Source organism: Convolutriloba macropyga, chromosome 6 (assembly GCF_964194025.1).
Source record: "Convolutriloba macropyga chromosome 6, txConMacr16.3, whole genome shotgun sequence".
Taxonomy (NCBI): domain Eukaryota; kingdom Metazoa; phylum Xenacoelomorpha; order Acoela; family Convolutidae; genus Convolutriloba; species Convolutriloba macropyga.
Genome location: NC_134473.1, coordinates 23,160,525 through 23,177,797, shown reverse-complemented (window position 1 = coordinate 23,177,797; position 17,273 = coordinate 23,160,525). Strand labels below are relative to the sequence as shown.

General features: G+C 34.9%; 2 protein-coding genes across 3 annotated transcripts in view; both read left to right on the top strand.

The window, feature by feature from the left end:
* LOC142341581 (uncharacterized) overlaps positions 1 to 17,273 on the top strand; it is a 316,826-nt gene that overhangs the window by 54,124 nt on the left and 245,429 nt on the right. The window lies entirely within an intron of this gene.
* LOC142341580 (uncharacterized) overlaps positions 1 to 17,273 on the top strand; it is an 88,105-nt gene that overhangs the window by 50,462 nt on the left and 20,370 nt on the right. The window contains exons 8-9 of the mRNA XM_075392630.1: positions 8,090 to 8,202; positions 12,108 to 12,291. Of these exons, the coding sequence (XP_075248745.1) occupies positions 8,090 to 8,202; positions 12,108 to 12,291 (297 nt within the window). The remainder of the gene's footprint in view (positions 1 to 8,089; positions 8,203 to 12,107; positions 12,292 to 17,273) is intronic.

The window sequence follows — 17,273 nt, the reverse complement described above, 5'->3', positions numbered from 1 at the left end:
TGTTTTCTGGTTCCTATTTTTGAGTTTTTTTTAAAAAAATTTCACTTAGTTTTGAGATTTTTATCTGCAGTTTGCTTTTGCGATCTTTTAGCGACTAGAAATATGATTTTTAGGGCAATTGATAGCACTGTCTGCTTTTTGAGCCTATCAGTATTTTAACCATCTTAATTATGTCGGGTTATTTTAACGTTACCAAATATTTTCAATAATGTAAAATTTTGCTTTTTTTTCTCTTAGTGATTGGTTTGATGTTCACCAATTTTTAGATCAGACCTAGTGAGGCAATGAGTTAATGGTTTAATACAAAAGGTAATTGCTGCAGCTGCAATTACGGTTTTTTTGGGAAGTCTTGACTCTTCGAGTCGCTTCCGGATTTCTTCCGGCTGTGTTTTTTTTTTACCGGAAGTACTATTCGTTCAGACGATGTTCTGACCGAAAGAGAAAGTGAGTAAAATTGACGTGTGAACTAATTTTTTCTGAGCGAGAAAAGTTTTTTGATCATGCGCTGCGTTTAGTGAATGACTTTTCGACTTGGAAAGTAGTTTTTGACTGAATGGCACATATGGATAACCGTTTTTAGCCGTTTTTTCGGCTAAGTGGCCCAGTTTTTTTTCCTTGTAATTTGGTTTTTTATGGAAATAATTTTTATTCAATGATATGCTGAATTGTATACCGCGGACTTTGATACCACAGTGTTTTGGAGAGACTGAAAATGCTGCGTTTCAAGGTCAAAATTGGCACATCTTTTTTGATTTTTTAGTTAATTTTTGGCCTTTTTTCTATTAATTTCTTCATTTTTGGGTCTTTCAACAGCCTTTTTCAAAAATCAGTTAATATGGCAACGTCACTTTGATAATTCATATCATCAACGCCTCTACCTACGTCTATGTAATTTTGTTTTTTAAAATTGTTCATATGCTAATCCGATATTCTTAGTTTTTTTCCAATTAAAGTTTATTGTTTGTATTTTGGTTTTAATTACTTGAAATAGTCTTTTTGTGCAACATCAGGGACTTTAGTTTTGTTTCAAAAAATTCAATCAGTTTTTGTCGTTAAGTTTTTGAAAAATAGTTAAAAGTTTTTTTCATAACTTCAGTCTTGAAAATTTCAAAATTTTTTCAATGTTTCGTATGTTTGAATTATTTTGGTTTTTTTGTGTTGTTCAGGAAGATGGCTTTTTGTATCGGATGACATGTTGTGTTTTCTTTGTTTCAATTACTGAACAATGCAATGTATCCCTTTTTCTTGATTTTTTTTTACTTTTAAATTTCAAAACTCAAGAATTGTTCTTTTTTCTTACGGTGTTTATTACATTGTGTCCATTTTCTTCACATTCTTGTTTCCTTCATTCTATCGTTGTCCTGCAACGTCCTTTTTTATTCGTTATATTGATTTTTCAGTTTTTAGAATTGAGTGATTTCAGCTGTTTCTTAGATTTTTCTTCATTTCTTTGGTTTACAATTAATTTCATTCAACATAAGGCAGTACTGAGAGGTTGCTAGACAGCTTTTTCAAAATTTCGACTTCTTAAGTTTTTTTTGCCATTTTCTTGTGGCCTTAGTTTTGTTTTCAATCATTTTTGCCTTTGAATATTTTGCTTATGTCTTTTCTATGATTAATTAAATTTTTGAACTTTTAATTTTTTATGAAATCGTTTTCTAGCATACGTAAAACAAGGAAGCAGTATGTCTTGTTTTTCTCCTATTTGCAGTGATTTGAATTCTAATTGTAGTTGTTTTCTGGTTCCTATTTTTGAGTTTTTTTTTAAAAAATTTCACTTAGTTTTGAGATTTTTATCTGCAGTTTGCTTTTGCGATCTTTTAGCGACTAGAAATATGATTTTTAGGGCAATTGATAGCACTGTCTGCTTTTTGAGCCTATCAGTATTTTAACCATCTTAATTATGTCGGGTTATTTTAACGTTACCAAATATTTTCAATAATGTAAAATTTTGCTTTTTTTTTCTCTTAGTGATTGGTTTGATGTTCACCAATTTTTAGATCAGACCTAGTGAGGCAATGAGTTAATGGTTTAATACAAAAAGGTAATTGCTGCAGCTGCAATTACGGTTTTTTTGGGAAGTCTTGACTCTTCGAGTCGCTTCCGGATTTCTTCTGGCTGTGTTTTTTTTTACCGGAAGTACTATTCGTTCAGACGATGTTCTGACCGAAAGAGAAAGTGAGTAAAATTGATGTGTGAACTAATTTTTTCTGAGCGAGAAAAGTTTTTTGATCATGCGCTGCGTTTAGTGAATGACTTTTCGACTTGGAAAGTAGTTTTTGACTGAATGGCACATATGGATAACCGTTTTTAGCCGTTTTTTCGGCTAAGTGGCCCAGTTTTTTTTCCTTGTAATTTGGTTTTTTATGGAAATAATTTTTATTCAATGATATGCTGAAATGTATACCGCGGACTTTGATACCACAGTGTTTTGGAGAGACTGAAAATGCTGCGTTTCAAGGTCAAAATTGGCACATCTTTTTTGATTTTTTAGTTATTTTTTGGCCTTTTTTCTATTAATTTCTTCATTTTTGGGTCTTTCAACAGCCTTTTTCAAAAATCAGTTAATATGGCAACGTCACTTTGATAATTCATATCATCAACGCCTCTACCTACGTCTATGTAATTTTGTTTTTTAAAATTGTTCATATGCTAATCCGATATTCTTAGTTTTTTTCCAATTAAAGTTTATTGTTTGTATTTTGGTTTTAATTACTTGAAATAGTCTTTTTGTGCAACATCAGGGACTTTAGTTTTGTTTCAAAAAATTCAATCAGTTTTTGTCGTTAAGTTTTTGAAAAATAGTTAAAAGTTTTTTTCATAACTTTAGTCTTGAAAATTTCAAAATTTTTTCAATGTTTCGTATGTTTGAATTATTTTGGTTTTTTTTGTGTTGTTCAGGAAGATGGCTTTTTGTCTCGGATGACATGTTGTGTTTTCTTTGTTTCAATTACTGAACAATGCAATGTATCCCTTTTTCTTGATTTTTTTTACTTTTAAATTTCAAAACTCAAGAATTGTTCTTTTTTCTTACGGTGTTTATTACATTGTGTCCATTTTCTTCACATTCTAGTTTCCTTTATCCTATCGTTGTCCTGGCACCTACATTTATATTCGTTATATTTATTTTTTAGTTTTTAGAATTGAGTGATTTCAGCTTTTTCTTAGATTTTTTTTATCTGATTATTTAGAAATGGTTCTAGGTCTATTTCTAGGTTTAGTTTTAGTTCTAGGTCTAGTTTTTTGTTTAGTCAATGAAATTTCTTTGAATCGAACGTCAGGACTTGTCCTGCTATGTTTTTTATTTCGTCTCCATTGATGATTCTTACGACCTGACTTCTTGGAAATGACTTTTTCAATGACTTCATTGACTTCTACTGCTTTGCAGTTAAAATTTATTTGTGTACGTTACGTCATTTTGCTTTTAGGTTAATCGCTTGATTCACCTAAAAAATGACTTCTGAACTCACTTATGGCACTTCAAATTTCATGAATATATACTAGTTATTAGTGTGCATCTAAGTAGTGCCAAACGTATATGCCCTAACGTATAATTCTTCATTATTATAGTCTTTTGAGTTTTTGATATCGAATAACAATTTTTAAAATGTTACATTAGGGCTTTTGCCTTTTAGAGCATATGTGTCTCATAAAATTGACAGTCCGAATATAAGCCCAAAAGTCTTGTGGTCTATTAGAGGACTGGTGGTCGATCTGTCTATCTTATTCCCTGAGTTGTTTCAACAATGCATGGAAGGCCAGAAGCGTCTATCGCCTCTATTTTCCGGCAGTCTGCTGGCTTTGTTCTTTAAACTATATGCAACAAAAACAATATTGTCTTTGCGCAAAGTTATTACATTTTTTAGGATTATTGCTTGATGATTTTAAGCTTGGTTAATGTTTCTCCTGCTTCAAAAGATGGCTCTATATTATCAAATGAGTGATCCGAGATTATTTGTGGAGCAGCTGTTATTTTTTCCAAATAGAAAACTGTCTCAAATGCATGAGCTATTTGCGAGAGTGCAGGGGGTGGCCGCCGTATTGGCCGACAGGGCGTTTAGCCGACAACCAAAAAATGGGAAATTTAGCCGACAATTTAAGTAAAATGAGCAATAAAGCTTATTCTAAAGCGGTGATTGGCCAATTTAAAACGCTATTTCGTAAGCGGACAAATATACAGCAGTTTTTTTTATCAACTAGTGTAACGAAGGTCTAATGTGGTTGGACCGTATTTTACCGCATCTGGCCATGCCTCGCGGGCCATGGCCATGCCTCAGCGGCCCGTGGGACTTGATATGAATCTATCACATCCGAACTACTGATATATGGAACAATTGTTGACTTTTATTTCCAATTATGATAAAACTGTCGGCTAAATTTCTCATTTTTTCCTTGTCGGCTAAACGCCCTGTCGGCCAATTTTCCTAGCACCAGTGCAGGGATATGACTTTATCTTGATGGAATATGATTGTGGTTAACTTTGTGAAATTATTGAGGGAAAGAAGTTTGTATGGTAGGCTACCCTGATGATGGAAATGCAAATTCTAGGAGAAACATTAAAGTAGACTAATTTTGCACCAAAGCGTCATTGGTCTTTCCCGAAGTCTTCTTTTTAAGTTGATTTCAGACGTTTCAGTAGTATAACTAATAGCTTGATTTTATATATTCTATTATTATCATGCCTCATGTAGCTGCTCATAGATTGTTAGAAAATAATAATGAAAAAAGTTCCATTAGAAGAAGAAGTTTCACTTTATTGTGTTTAAGTTTTCATTTTAGCTCTTTACCGCAATAACGCTTGAAGTAATGCGACCTCAATTGTTCTTATTATAGCTGAGAATCTGGTAGCAAAATTTAGCTATTTTGTGGTACTCCTGGCTTTTGTATCGCTGTCTGACGCTCTTTTTTGTCATTTTTCAAACTGCAAACTTAAACAGTCAAAATCTTTGATCGACTACGTCCTCTCATTACCGGCATTCATGCGCGTGGAGTTCTCTCTCTCTCTCTCTCTCTCTCTCTCTCTCTCTCTCTCTCTCTCTCTCTCTCTCTCTCTCTCTCTCTCTCTCTCGCCTACCGGAGATTTTAACTTCATCTGTGTGATCAGATTTTCATTATAAGTCGCGTCTTCAGCAAAATGTCTATTCAATTCAAAGATAAATTTTTGAAGATTAGTTTAAGGAAATTGATAAAGGAAATTTATTTGTGTATTGAAGATCCTTGATAGAAAACCAGAAAGCATTTTAACTAAAGTTCTCAGAGTTTTGTTAGCGGTGTTCATAACGTCATCAACTATATGAATTTCACGAGATCGCAAGTCTATTTTGCAGCTTTTTTGGCAGTATAAGCTCGATATATTTAGTGGAAGCTAGAAACAAGCTGTACAAAAGCAGAGACTGGCTTAATGTCATTGTTTAAAGGGCTATTTCCTGTTCTCCCCTTATAGTTTGTGTCTGACTATCTGGAAACAACCAAAACAGGCCCGAGCGAGTTGTTTGAGAGCATTTCGACTAAAGTTAGTGGTTACGTCTCTGTCCTTGATAATGTTTGAACTAAATATTGGCTTTATAATTTGACTACTTGATACTTGCTTGATTACTTCGACTGACACGGGGTGATTGTAAGCCTTTAGACAAAAAATAATCATTGATATTGTGGACGATGATTTAACGGACGATGATTTAACTCTTAACTATGTATTCAGTGTTTGGATGTTGGTAACAAGAATGATTACTCGCTACTTAATTTTTAATTGCTCTCAAACGAAGTTTGTAGCAATTATATTAAGCTTTTCTATGTGATTTTTCGCTCAACTGATTTTTTGTCTGACCCTTTGAAATTTTCGTCCCCTTTTAAAAACTGGATAAACAGGTAAAGCCCGGAGGGCAGTAAGTGGTCAACCGCTCGCTGGTCGTTTGAGAGAATTCGCCCGACGTTAGTCGGTCATGTTCATTTAGTAATAGCTGCGAATCGATAGCGGCTATTATTGGCGACATCGTGTTTTTTTTAATTGTTGTTCTTGTAGCTGTCGCACAGCAGAAATTTGCGGGTAATTTTGGCGGGATACAGGCGCTTATTGCCGTTTTAACTGGTGCCTTAGATTGCATTTGTATCATAATAGTAGTAGTAGTGTGTGACTGCCTATCCACAACTTGCTTGAGGTGCGGCGACCTTTCTGCATCTACGCCGTGGTGATTGACATGCGGTCTCCAGGTTAGGGGGGACCAGGAGTGGCATCGTCAACATCAGGGGAAAGGTGCAATGAAGGCGGATTGTTCGGTACAGTGCGGTCGTGTAGGACTGATGGAATTAAGTCCAGCCATTTGGCTACCTCTACGGGTCTTTCCCACAGGTCAATTAATTCCAGCTCCGTTGTATTATTACTGCAGTTTAAAAGGTGGTTTACGTCATGTGGTGCTACATTACATTAGGGTGAGCGGTTATAAACATTGTTGCAGATCCTACTCAAGTAGCAGGGGTTTAGCAGGGGACAGTATCCTGTTCAGTTGCGCTAGTTGGATGCGTGCAGTTCGTGGCAACGTTGGTTTTGCTATCTTTGGGGGAAGTGTACATAGTTGCTTGCTGTCTTTGTTCAGCTGAGTATGGACCGTGTGTCGGTGGATACTTTTGAGTGCATTTTTGTATTCTTTGCTATTTAATTGCTCTTTATTGTTTGTGTGTTGCTTCACGCAGTCCCTATAGAGTTCACTTATTGTCGTCGCATAGGACGAAGATTGGTTGAAGAGGTTGTTTCATGATCGGCACTGTGGCGCTGATAACTGCCAGCTAGGAATTGGTCTGCTAACATTTCAGTGTGAGCTTTGACAGGCAGTATTTCACCCTGATTGTGTAAGTCATTGATGTCAGAAATTTTTACACAGCCAGTAATTGTGCGGAGAGCAATGTTTTGTTGCGTTTGCAGATTGTTCCAGTTTGTATTGCTAATTGTGGAATCCCAAATGGGAGCACCGTAGTTCAGGACACTTCAACCAATAGCTTTGTAATTCACTGAGAATGTCTCTTTTGTGCATGCCCAGTCGCTACCAGCAATCTTTTTCAGTATGGAATTGCGCTTTTGTAATTTCTTTTTGGTGCTTCTTATACATTCTCCAAAATTGAGCATACTGTCAAAGGTAACACCCAGTACTTGACTTTAGACTTTACTGGTATTGGTGAATTGTTGATAGTGAGGTGTGGGTCAAACTCGGCCTTCTTGCTCCAGGTTGTGAACACAGTTGCACTTGGTTTTTCAGCAGTTAACTTGAAGTTTTCTTGTTTCTAGCCAGTTGTGTAAGGTATTGAGGTATGGAATTATTTTGTCACGTAATTTTTCAACCTGTGGATGGGATATAGTTAAAGTTATTAAGATGTGTTTTTTTTTGAGTTCGTCGTCTCTATCGATGATTCTTGCGACCTTTTTGGAATTGTTTTTTTTTCAATTTCAATGACTTCTACTGCTTTGCAGTTAAAATTTGTGTGCGTTACGTCAATTGTTCTGCTTTTAGGTCAATTGCGTGACTTACCTCATTGAAAAAAATGACTTCTGAAATTACTTCTTGAACTTAAAATTTTATGAACATTTACTAGATAAAGATCAATAGTGTGCATCCAAGTAGTGCCAAACGTAAATGCCCTTTTTCTTGGCTATAGAGCCTTGAGTTTTTGATTTAGAGTATTAAATTTGAAAACGTTCTAATAGTGCTTCTTCCTTATAGAGCGTTTGTGTCCCATGAGTCCGAATCTAACGCAGTAAATCTAGTGATATATTAAAGGACTGTTGGTCAATCTGTCTATCTAATTTTTTTAGTTGTTTCAATTCCATGGAAGGCCACAAGCGTCTGTCGGCAATTTTCCGGCAATTAGCCGGTTTTGTTTGAAATCCTTGACAACCGAACCTTTTCAAAAAGCAAAAGCAAATTTGGCTTATCTTTTCTGGTGACGTATCACTCCCACATTTGAATGGTCTAATTAAAGTGCAGGTAGTAGTTTTCAATTTTTGGAAAATTGCAAAGGTGCAATTTAACGCGCCGACTTTTGAAAATAGAAGATCGAAATGATGAATAATTGTCTAATGTTAATTTCAATGTTTTAGAGACATTAAACCAGACAATATCCTCATCGACAAAGACGGCCACATCAAGTTGACTGACTTTGGTCTCTGCACTGGCTTCAAGTGGACACACAGTTCAAAGTACTACCAAAATGGTAAAGAATCATACGCGTATATTTGCACTCTTAAAAGTATTCGACTTCGTTTCTTGGTATAGTTATACATAATTTCCATGTAGTGTATGAAACAAATCCATCACGGCCTCCTTATTTTAGGTCGCACCTTCATTTGGAAATGGGCAAGCTAAATCCACATGAGCGAAATGTTATCTACAGAGGTGTGTGATTAAGGGAGGAAAGTTGGTATTGGCAATGGATAAAATGTCATGTAACCCGCATGATAAGATAAGCTATCATCGAGAACAAAATTATATTCCTCCTCTCAATTTACCTGTTTACTACAAATTAATGCTAATTGCATCTACCATAGAGGCCCGCAGATGAGATTTTGTTCGAACTAAGAACTATTCGCATTAATGACTTTTTAGGTAGCCCCTCATAGGAGATGGGATTAGTCATTATGATTAATAGCCGCATAGCGATAGCTGGGGCTATTATTGGCCTTCTCTGGGTTTTTTTTACAATTCAAAGAATTTGAATTGTTTTGGGGCGCTGTCTTTTTACGACTCGAAGAGGAGTATTGGAGAAGTCCTTTTTTTACGACTCGAAGAGGAGTATTGGAGAAGTCCTTTTTTTAATCAATTTTATTGGAGTGATTTTTGAAGCGGGAAATGAAACGCGTGAAAAAATTTGGAGTGACTTTGGTGCTGAACAAAAGTGAAAAGCGGAGCGAAAAGAGAGTGGTCTTTGTTCATACCGCTGTTTTTGAGAGAGCGAGAAATTGATGTGTGAAAAAATTTTCTAAGCGAGCGAAAATTTTGTTCACGTGCGTCTTTTTAAGGCAGTTTTTTTGCAACTTTTGATGGTTATGAGGTTTGACTATGATGTTGTTTTAGTTTTAGGCTTGTTTTGATAGGAATTAAAGGTTTCAAGTAGTTAATTTGAGTTTAATGCTAATTTCGAGGTTTTTGATCAGTTTTGCTGATTTTTAGACGAAATTTAATGATTATTTTGATGTTCTTTTGTTTTAATGTTTTAAGTGGGATTTGAATAGAAGCTTGTTACTTAAGGAATATTCAGATACCAATTCACTAAATTTTTTGTGGTCCTTTTTTTCTTAGGAAAATTGACAGAAAAATTGAGAAATTTTAAACCATTTTTTTTGCAGGTTTTCTTTTTTAAAAATATTAGACAAGTTTCTTAGCCTTTTATGACTTGCCCATTGTTTTGCGAGCTTTTCAGTGCTTTAATTGCAAAGGAACTTTACTCGGCTTTGTGTTTCCTTGTACTATTAAAAAACTCATTAAAGATTTCTATTTTTTTGGGTCAATTTGTATTGAATGCCGTTTCTATTCTTCCTTGAATTTTGTATGGCATTTGTGGAGGTTCAGGGTTCACAATAGTTGTTCTAGTTGTTTAGTCATAAATATGGCCAATTTTCTCCTTCGAGTCGTTTCCGGAATTCTTCCGGCTATGTTTTAATCAATTTTATTGGAGTGATTGTTGAAGCGGGAAACGAAACGCGTGAAAAAATTTCGGTGAGTGATTTTGGTGCTGAACAAAAGTGAAGAGCGGAGCGAAAAAAGAGTGGTTTTTCATACCGCTGTTTTTGAGAGAGCGAGAAATTGATGTGTGAAAAATTTTTCTCTAAGCGAGCGAAATTTTTTGTTCACGTGCGGCTTTTAAAAGCAGTTTTTTTGCAACTTTTGATTGTTATGAGGTTTGATTATAATATTGTATTAGTTTTAGGCTTGTTTTGATAGGAATTGAAGGTTTCAAGTAGTTAATTTGAGTTTAATGCTAATTTGGAGGTTTTTGATCAGTTTTGCTGACTTTTAGACAAAGTTTAATAATTTTTTGCCTGTTTTTTCGTTTTGAGGGTTTAAGTGGGAATTGGATAGAAGCTTGCTACTTAAGGAGTATTCAATTACCAATTGATTAAAATTTTCTTGGTATGAATGTTTGTTTTAGGAAAATTGACAGAAAAATTAAGAAATTTTAAAACCATTTTTATTTTTTTGAAGTTCTTTTTTTAACCGTAAACAAGTTTCTTTTCTTAGCCTATTATGACTTGCACATTGTTTTGCGAGCTTTTCATTGCTTGTATTGCAAAAGAACTTTATTGGGCTTGATTTTTATTAAACTATTTAAAAAAACTCAAGTTAAAACAAAACTTTTAAAAAGTTTTTCTAGTTTTTTTTGTTCAATTTGTTTTTGAATGCCGTTTCTATTCTTCCTTAATTTTTTAATGGTTTTTGTGGAGGTCCAGGGTTCACAATAGTTGTTCTAGTTGTTTCGTCATAAGTATGGGCAATTTTCTTCTTCGAGTCGTTTCCGGAGTTCTTCCGGCTATATTTTTTAGTCGCCTATTATAGCGCTCCTAATTTTTTTTTTACAATTCGAAGAGTTTGAATTTTATTGGGGTACTGTCTTTTTTTTTCAAGATCTTTGCACACTTTTGTGGCGTGATATTTTAGACTGAGAAAACGGTGTTTGAACAAAAATTCGCTTTCTCGCTAGTGGTTTTCTGTTAACATGCGGCAATTTCACTTCGATGTTTGCTGTTTTTTTTGATTTTTTGGGTCGGATTTTCTTAATTGTGTTACCAATTCATTCATAGTTCATGCTAGGCCTAGATTTTTGTTTGAATTAAATTTACATTTCTCGCTAGTGGTTTTTTGTTCTCGCTAGCGGCATTTTGACATTGATTTTCTGTTTTTTTTTTGTTTTTTGATCTGATTTTTTAGAAATGGTTTTCACAATTCACTCAGTCCAATCTAGGTCTAGTTTTTTTTTTGTTTACTCAGTGAAAATTCTTTGAATTGTACGTCAGGACTTGTCCTGCTATGTTTTTTTTAATTCGTTGCGATTTTTGTTAAGACTATATGACGTCACAACCACTTCAAATCTGCGTTTTGTTCATTCGTTCATGCAATTTCAACTAAGTGCGTGCGTGACGTCATTTTTCGCTTTTAGTGGAGCAATTATTTTTGTTCATTGTGAAGTCATTTTTCGCTCTTAGTGGAGCAATTATTTTGTTCATTTTTTGTTCAATTATTTTTGTTCATTTTAATTACTTTAATTCGAAGAGATCAGGTCAAATGGGTGTGTTTCACTCTAAATGAAAGTTATTAGAGAGTAGCTAATGGAGGCAGCAAGAATTTATACAGATTATTCGTCAAAATATAACGTCATCCTTTAATGAAAAGAGTAATTTTTTGGTCTGTATTTTTAATAGCCGCACAGCGATAGCTGAGGCTATTATTGCCCTTCTCTTGGTGTTTTTTTATTTCGTCGTCGCAGTTTTTGTTATGAGCATATGACGTCACAACCACTTCAAATCTGCTTTTTGTTCATTCGTTCATTCAATTTCAACTAAAGTGCGTGCGTGACGTCATTTTTCCCTCTTAGTGGAGGGAGTTTTTTTTGTTCATTTGCGTGATTAAATTTTTGGTCACACTTGACTTACCTCACTCACACAAATGACTTCCTCACTTTGAAATTGACTTTTATTTACTTTAATTCAAAGAGATCAGGTCAAATGGGTGTGTGTCACTCTAAATGAAGGTTATTAGAGAGCAGCTAATAGAGGCAGCAAAAACTTATACAGATTTAATCAAAATTTAACATATCAGCCTTCAATGAAAAGACGAGTTTTTTTGGTCTGTCTTTTTTATTGTTTTTTTGAGACTGCAGATCTACGAAGCTATTGCGGCTATTTTCTGGCAATCTGCCAGCTATGTTAATGTTTTTTTGAGACTGCAATTATACGAAGCTATTGCGGCTATTTTCTGGCAATCTGTCAGCTATGTTTTATATGCTTAATACTTTATAAGGGTGTAGAAACACCAGCTTTGGACGCTTAAATGTAATTACTTTTTTAACGCTGAGAAACTTGACTCCTCTTTTGATGCGTTGAAAATTATAAAATCCTCTTTCAGGCCGAGTGCAGCATGATGCTACCTTTGAGATGGACGACGAGGAATGGGAGAAACTGGTCCAACAGGAGTGCAATTGTTGCCACAGTACGAATGGAACAGGCAGTGAGCTTCTGGGTGGTGGCGATACAGTTGGTGATCACAATAGCAGCTGTCCGAATAGCAACAGAGTTAAACCACTTGACAGGTACGGACAAAGAATGAAATCAGTACAGCAAACACTTTGCCCCTAAAAATTCATTGAGCATAAACTGAGCTTAGTTAATGGCTCTCAAACAATGTTGGCTGTAATTCTTTGGATTGTGTTGGCCGTTTCAATCCATTTTTTTTTGCTTCATCAATTTCTCTTCTTACCATTTGACTTGTCCTCAAAAACAGCAAACTTCAAAAGCGTCGAGTCTGTGTTCAGTTCTGTAAGAGCTATACTAGTCTCTAACTGCATGTTCACCAAAACTGCTGAGGTATAATTAATAGCTGCTAATTGATAGCGGGGATATTATTGGTATGAATGCTTTCATAGGTTGTTAATGAGACAGAAGTCGATCATATAGACGCATAAGTTCGAACCGATTGGCGTCAATAAATTTGACGCTATTTCCCTTAAAAATGCTAGAAAAAGGATGGGTTTCGCTCATAATTGTTTTTAACTGCGTTCTTATGGCTTAGTCGCATTAAGGACAGGCCTCATCGGTTGCTATTTGGGACTAAGTGATTCAAAATAATGTTTATAGCTGCGAAGCTGTAAGCTGAGCGTAGCTATATTGCGGTGCTCTTGGTTTTTACAATTCAAAGTATTTGAATTGTATTGGGGCGCTGTCTTTTTACGACTCTAAGAGGAATATTGGAGAAGTCCTTTTTACGACTCGAAGAGGACTATTGGAGAAGTCCTTTTTACGACTCGAAGAGGAGTATTGGAGAAGTCCTTTTTTTTAATCAATTTTTGGAGTGAATTTTTGAAGCGGGAGATGAAACGCGTGAAAAAATTTGGAGTGACTTTGGTGCTGAACAAAAGTGAAAAGCGGAGCGAAAAGAGAGTGGTTTTTGTTCATACCGCTGTTTTTGAGAGAGCGAGAAATTGATGTGTGAAAAAATTTTCTCTAAGCGAGCTAAATTTTTTTGTTCACGTGCGGCATTTGAAAGCATTTTTTTCATTTATTAATAGCCGCCCTCCTCATCTTCTCAGCCGGCTATTATTGCGCCCCTATTTTTTTTTACTTCGTCGAATTTTTTTCGCTTTACCATTTTGCCGCTTTTTCGACGTTTTGCGTGAAATCTTTTTGACTTCTGTAGGCTAGTTTCCTTCTTCTCTCATTCTGCTAAAAGTGAATTTGAACATTAGTTGCTCAGCAAAGCAATTCAAAATGAACAGAGGCAGTATAAAAAATTGAAGTCAGAAATAGAAACGGGATAAAACCATAAAGCCCAATTTTAGATGCCCGCTATCTGAACGTCGTTCCTATAAGTCTTAATTACCACCTCTTATGCTTATTGATGGTGATTGTAGCCCCTGTAGCCTCTCTCTAAGAAACACAAGTATGTTCAACTACGAAATGCCATCAAAATAAATTGGACTGAAAAATTTCTTTGTACAAGAATCTTTTTTTTCAATATCTTCTATTCGTTCAATCCCAATCATGCTTATTGGAATCAACGGCGGCTATTTTCCGGCAATCTGCCGGGTATGTTTTTGGTTAAGAGGTTTGGTTATGATTTTGTTTTAACTTTAGGCTGGTGTCGGTAGTGGTTTGATGGTTTCTGGAAATTCTTATGAATTTTATGATAATTGGGAGGTTTTTAATGTATTTTGCTGATTTTCGGGCTAATTTTCGCATTTTTTGATGATTATTTTGTTTTACTGGCTCAAATGTGTATTGAGGAAACCCCTTCTACTTCAGAATTTTTTGATAACAATTGGTTACAATTTTATGGGTAAGAATCATTTTTTTGTTGAGAAATATGACAAAAAAAATGGCAAAAATTGGAACTATTTTTCTTAATTTTTTGCAGTTTTTTGTTTTCTGTTTTTAGGTAAGTTTCTTTGCCTATTATGACTTGTCTATTGTTTTGCGACCATTTGGATACCCTATTGGCTGAAGGGATTTTTTTTTGGATTTATGTGTTTTTGAAATATTAAAAAATTTAGTAACTTTTTCCAGTTTTTCAGTGAAAGTTGTTTTTAAGAGCTATTTTTTTCATAATTTTAGCATAATGTACTTTTTCAAAATTCACATAAGTGGTTTTTGTAAGTACTAGTTGTTTTGAGGCAGTCATTTTGGCAGAGATAGTTTTTTCGGGATCTCAATTTATAACAAAATGTGATCAGAGTTTTTATCATATTTTAACAGATTGTTTTTACTTTTTTGTCTCATGACTTTGTTTCAAGATAATCATAAATTAGTGAAGGCACGTTTTGTTTGATGAGTAGTTGGATGGCGTTTAAATAGATTTTCACTTCGAGTCGTTTCCGGAATTCTTCCGGCAATGTTTTTTTTTCGTCGAACTTTTTTTCGCTTTACCCATTTTGCCGTTTTTTGTTCACAAGCGGCGTTTTGACATTGATTTTCTGTTTTTTTTTCTTATTTTTTATCTGATTTTTAAAATGGTGTTTTCATTTCACTCATAGTCCATTCTAGGTCTTTTTTTTTTTGTTAGGTCAATGAAAATTCTGAAAGATGAAAAGTCAAATTTTCTGAATGACTTCTTCCTCTCACTAACGGCTTTTGCGCGCGTGACGTCATTTATCACTCGTTTTGGCGAAAGTGTTTAGGTTATTTGCGTGATTAGATTTTGATCATACGTGACTTACCTCAATCAATAAAATGACTTTTGCACTTTAAAACTTAAGTTTAATTTGAATTTGTTTGACGTCAAAGGAACTCATATGTGCAGTAAAGGTCTCTAATAAGAGGCTTCTGTGGAATAAATTTTAACAAGCTTTATTAATTTATCGCTGAATGTTTTTTAGCCTATTTTTTTGAGCGGCCTCGATTTTTTTCAATTTAGATCTGTATCTCTATTATATGGCACGCAGGTCTATTCTTTCGCAGCTATTCCGGCTGTGTCTGCCGGCTATGTTTTTGAATATCAAATTTGAAAAACATCTTCTAGGGCTTTTTCCTTATAGACCGTATGTGTCAAATTAGACAGTCCGAATCTAACCCAAAAAGTATAGTGGTCTGTTAAAGGACTGGTGGTCGATCTGTCTATCTTATTTTTTTAGTTGTTAATCTTTTTGAATTCTCTAGGATGGTTTCACTTTCTCTCATTCTGTTAAAAATGAGACAGCAGTTGCTCAGCAATGCAATTCAAAATGAATACTGTCAGCATCAAAAAACGAAATCAGAAATAGAAACGGGATAAACCCATAAAGCCCAATTTTAGATGCCCGTTACTCGAATTTTGTTCTTAGTTTCCATCTCTAATGTTTATTGGTATTGATATTAGCCCATGTGTCGTCTCACTACGAAGAAGGAGTATGCTCCAAATGGCCATCAAAATGGTTCGCACTTTGAAATTGTTTGTACAAAAATCATTTTGTTTAACTAGTTTATCTTCTTTCAATCCCAATCTTGGTTATGGGAATCAACGGCGGCTATTTTCCGGCAATCTGCCGGGTATGTTTTTAATTCATGGAAGCTCATAAGCGTCTATCGCGGCTATTTTCCGGCGATCTGCTGGTTATGTTTTCTGTTTCAATCCCGATGTGCGTCAAGCGGGTCAACGGAGGCTGTTTTCCAGCAGTTGTCGGATTTGTTTATATTGGCTCAGCAACCTGTTTTCGGTCAAATAAATTGCGAGCTTATTTTGAATATATCGATATAAAGCTCCAAAATCACCTCTGGTATCAAAGGCACAATCTTTGTTATGATATGGCGTCGGTGTTAAATTTTGTTCTCTCTACATTTTAGGTTTGGTTATGGAAAGAAGTTTTTATGCACTTTTAGAGTCTACTGTGTAATTGATACTCCTTTTTTCCGGGCTAATTGCTGGACACTATGTCGTGATCAGCGTCAACAAATTCGACGCTATTTTGCATAAAAAATGCTCGAAAAAGTTTTGGTCTTGCTCGTAGTTGTTTTAATTGTGTTCTTATGGCTTGGTCTTATTAGGGACAGGTCTCATTGGTTGCTAATTAAGACTAAGGGATTCGAATAAATATGCTTAATTTCGAATGCTTCTAATGGTTTCTACAACTTCGTTGATATTTTTTAAAAATTTTTAGCGCTGTTTTTACAATGCCGTTAAGGACAGGTCTCGTCGGTTGCTAATAAGGCATATGTGATGCAAAATAATCTTTTTAGTTCCTAGCTAATGATTGCTATAATTTTGACGCTATTTTCTTTTTCCAAAAAGATGTTGCCAAATATTTGGGTATTGCTTGTCAATAGCTGGACAGCGATAGCTGGGGCTATTATTGGCCTTCACTTGGTTTTTACAATTCAAAGTATTTGAATTGTATTATGGTGCTGTGTTTATTTTTAAGGTGTGTTCACACATTTACATGATTTTTGAAGTCAAATTAGGGTAGTGATTTTGTTCACGCCGAAACAGGAAGTGGAGCGAAAAAGCGCGTGGTTTTGCGGCATGACATTTTTCCACTCTTATTTTAAAAGTAGAGTGAGAAAAATGCCGTGCAACTCGCATGATAAGGTAATTATAATCGAGATCAAAGCGATTGTCGTCAACAAATCTGACGCTAGTTCTCTTAATGAATGTTAGAAAAATTTTTGATTTTGCTCGTGTTTGTTTTAATGGTTCTTTTGGCTGAGTCCAATTAGGGACAGCTCTCATCGGTCGCTATTTGGGACTTAGTGATTCGAATCAATATGTTTAATTCAGAGCTAATGGTTTCTACAAAAAATTATTGGGTTTTTTTTGTGACAGAATGCCGGGTCTCGTCGGTTGCTAATAAAGCATATGAGATTCAAAAAAATCTGTTTAGTTCATAGCTAATGGTTGGTATAACTTCGACTCTAATTGTTTTTTCAAAAAAATTTTTGGAAAATATTTTGGTATTGCTTCTTAATAGCCGCAAAGCGACAGCTGGGGCTATTATTGGCCTTCTCTTGGTTTTTACAATTGAAATAGTTTGAATTGTTTTGGGGCGCTGTCTTTTTGCTTAAGATCTGTTCAAAAATTTTCATGATTTTTGAAATCAAATCGGAGTAG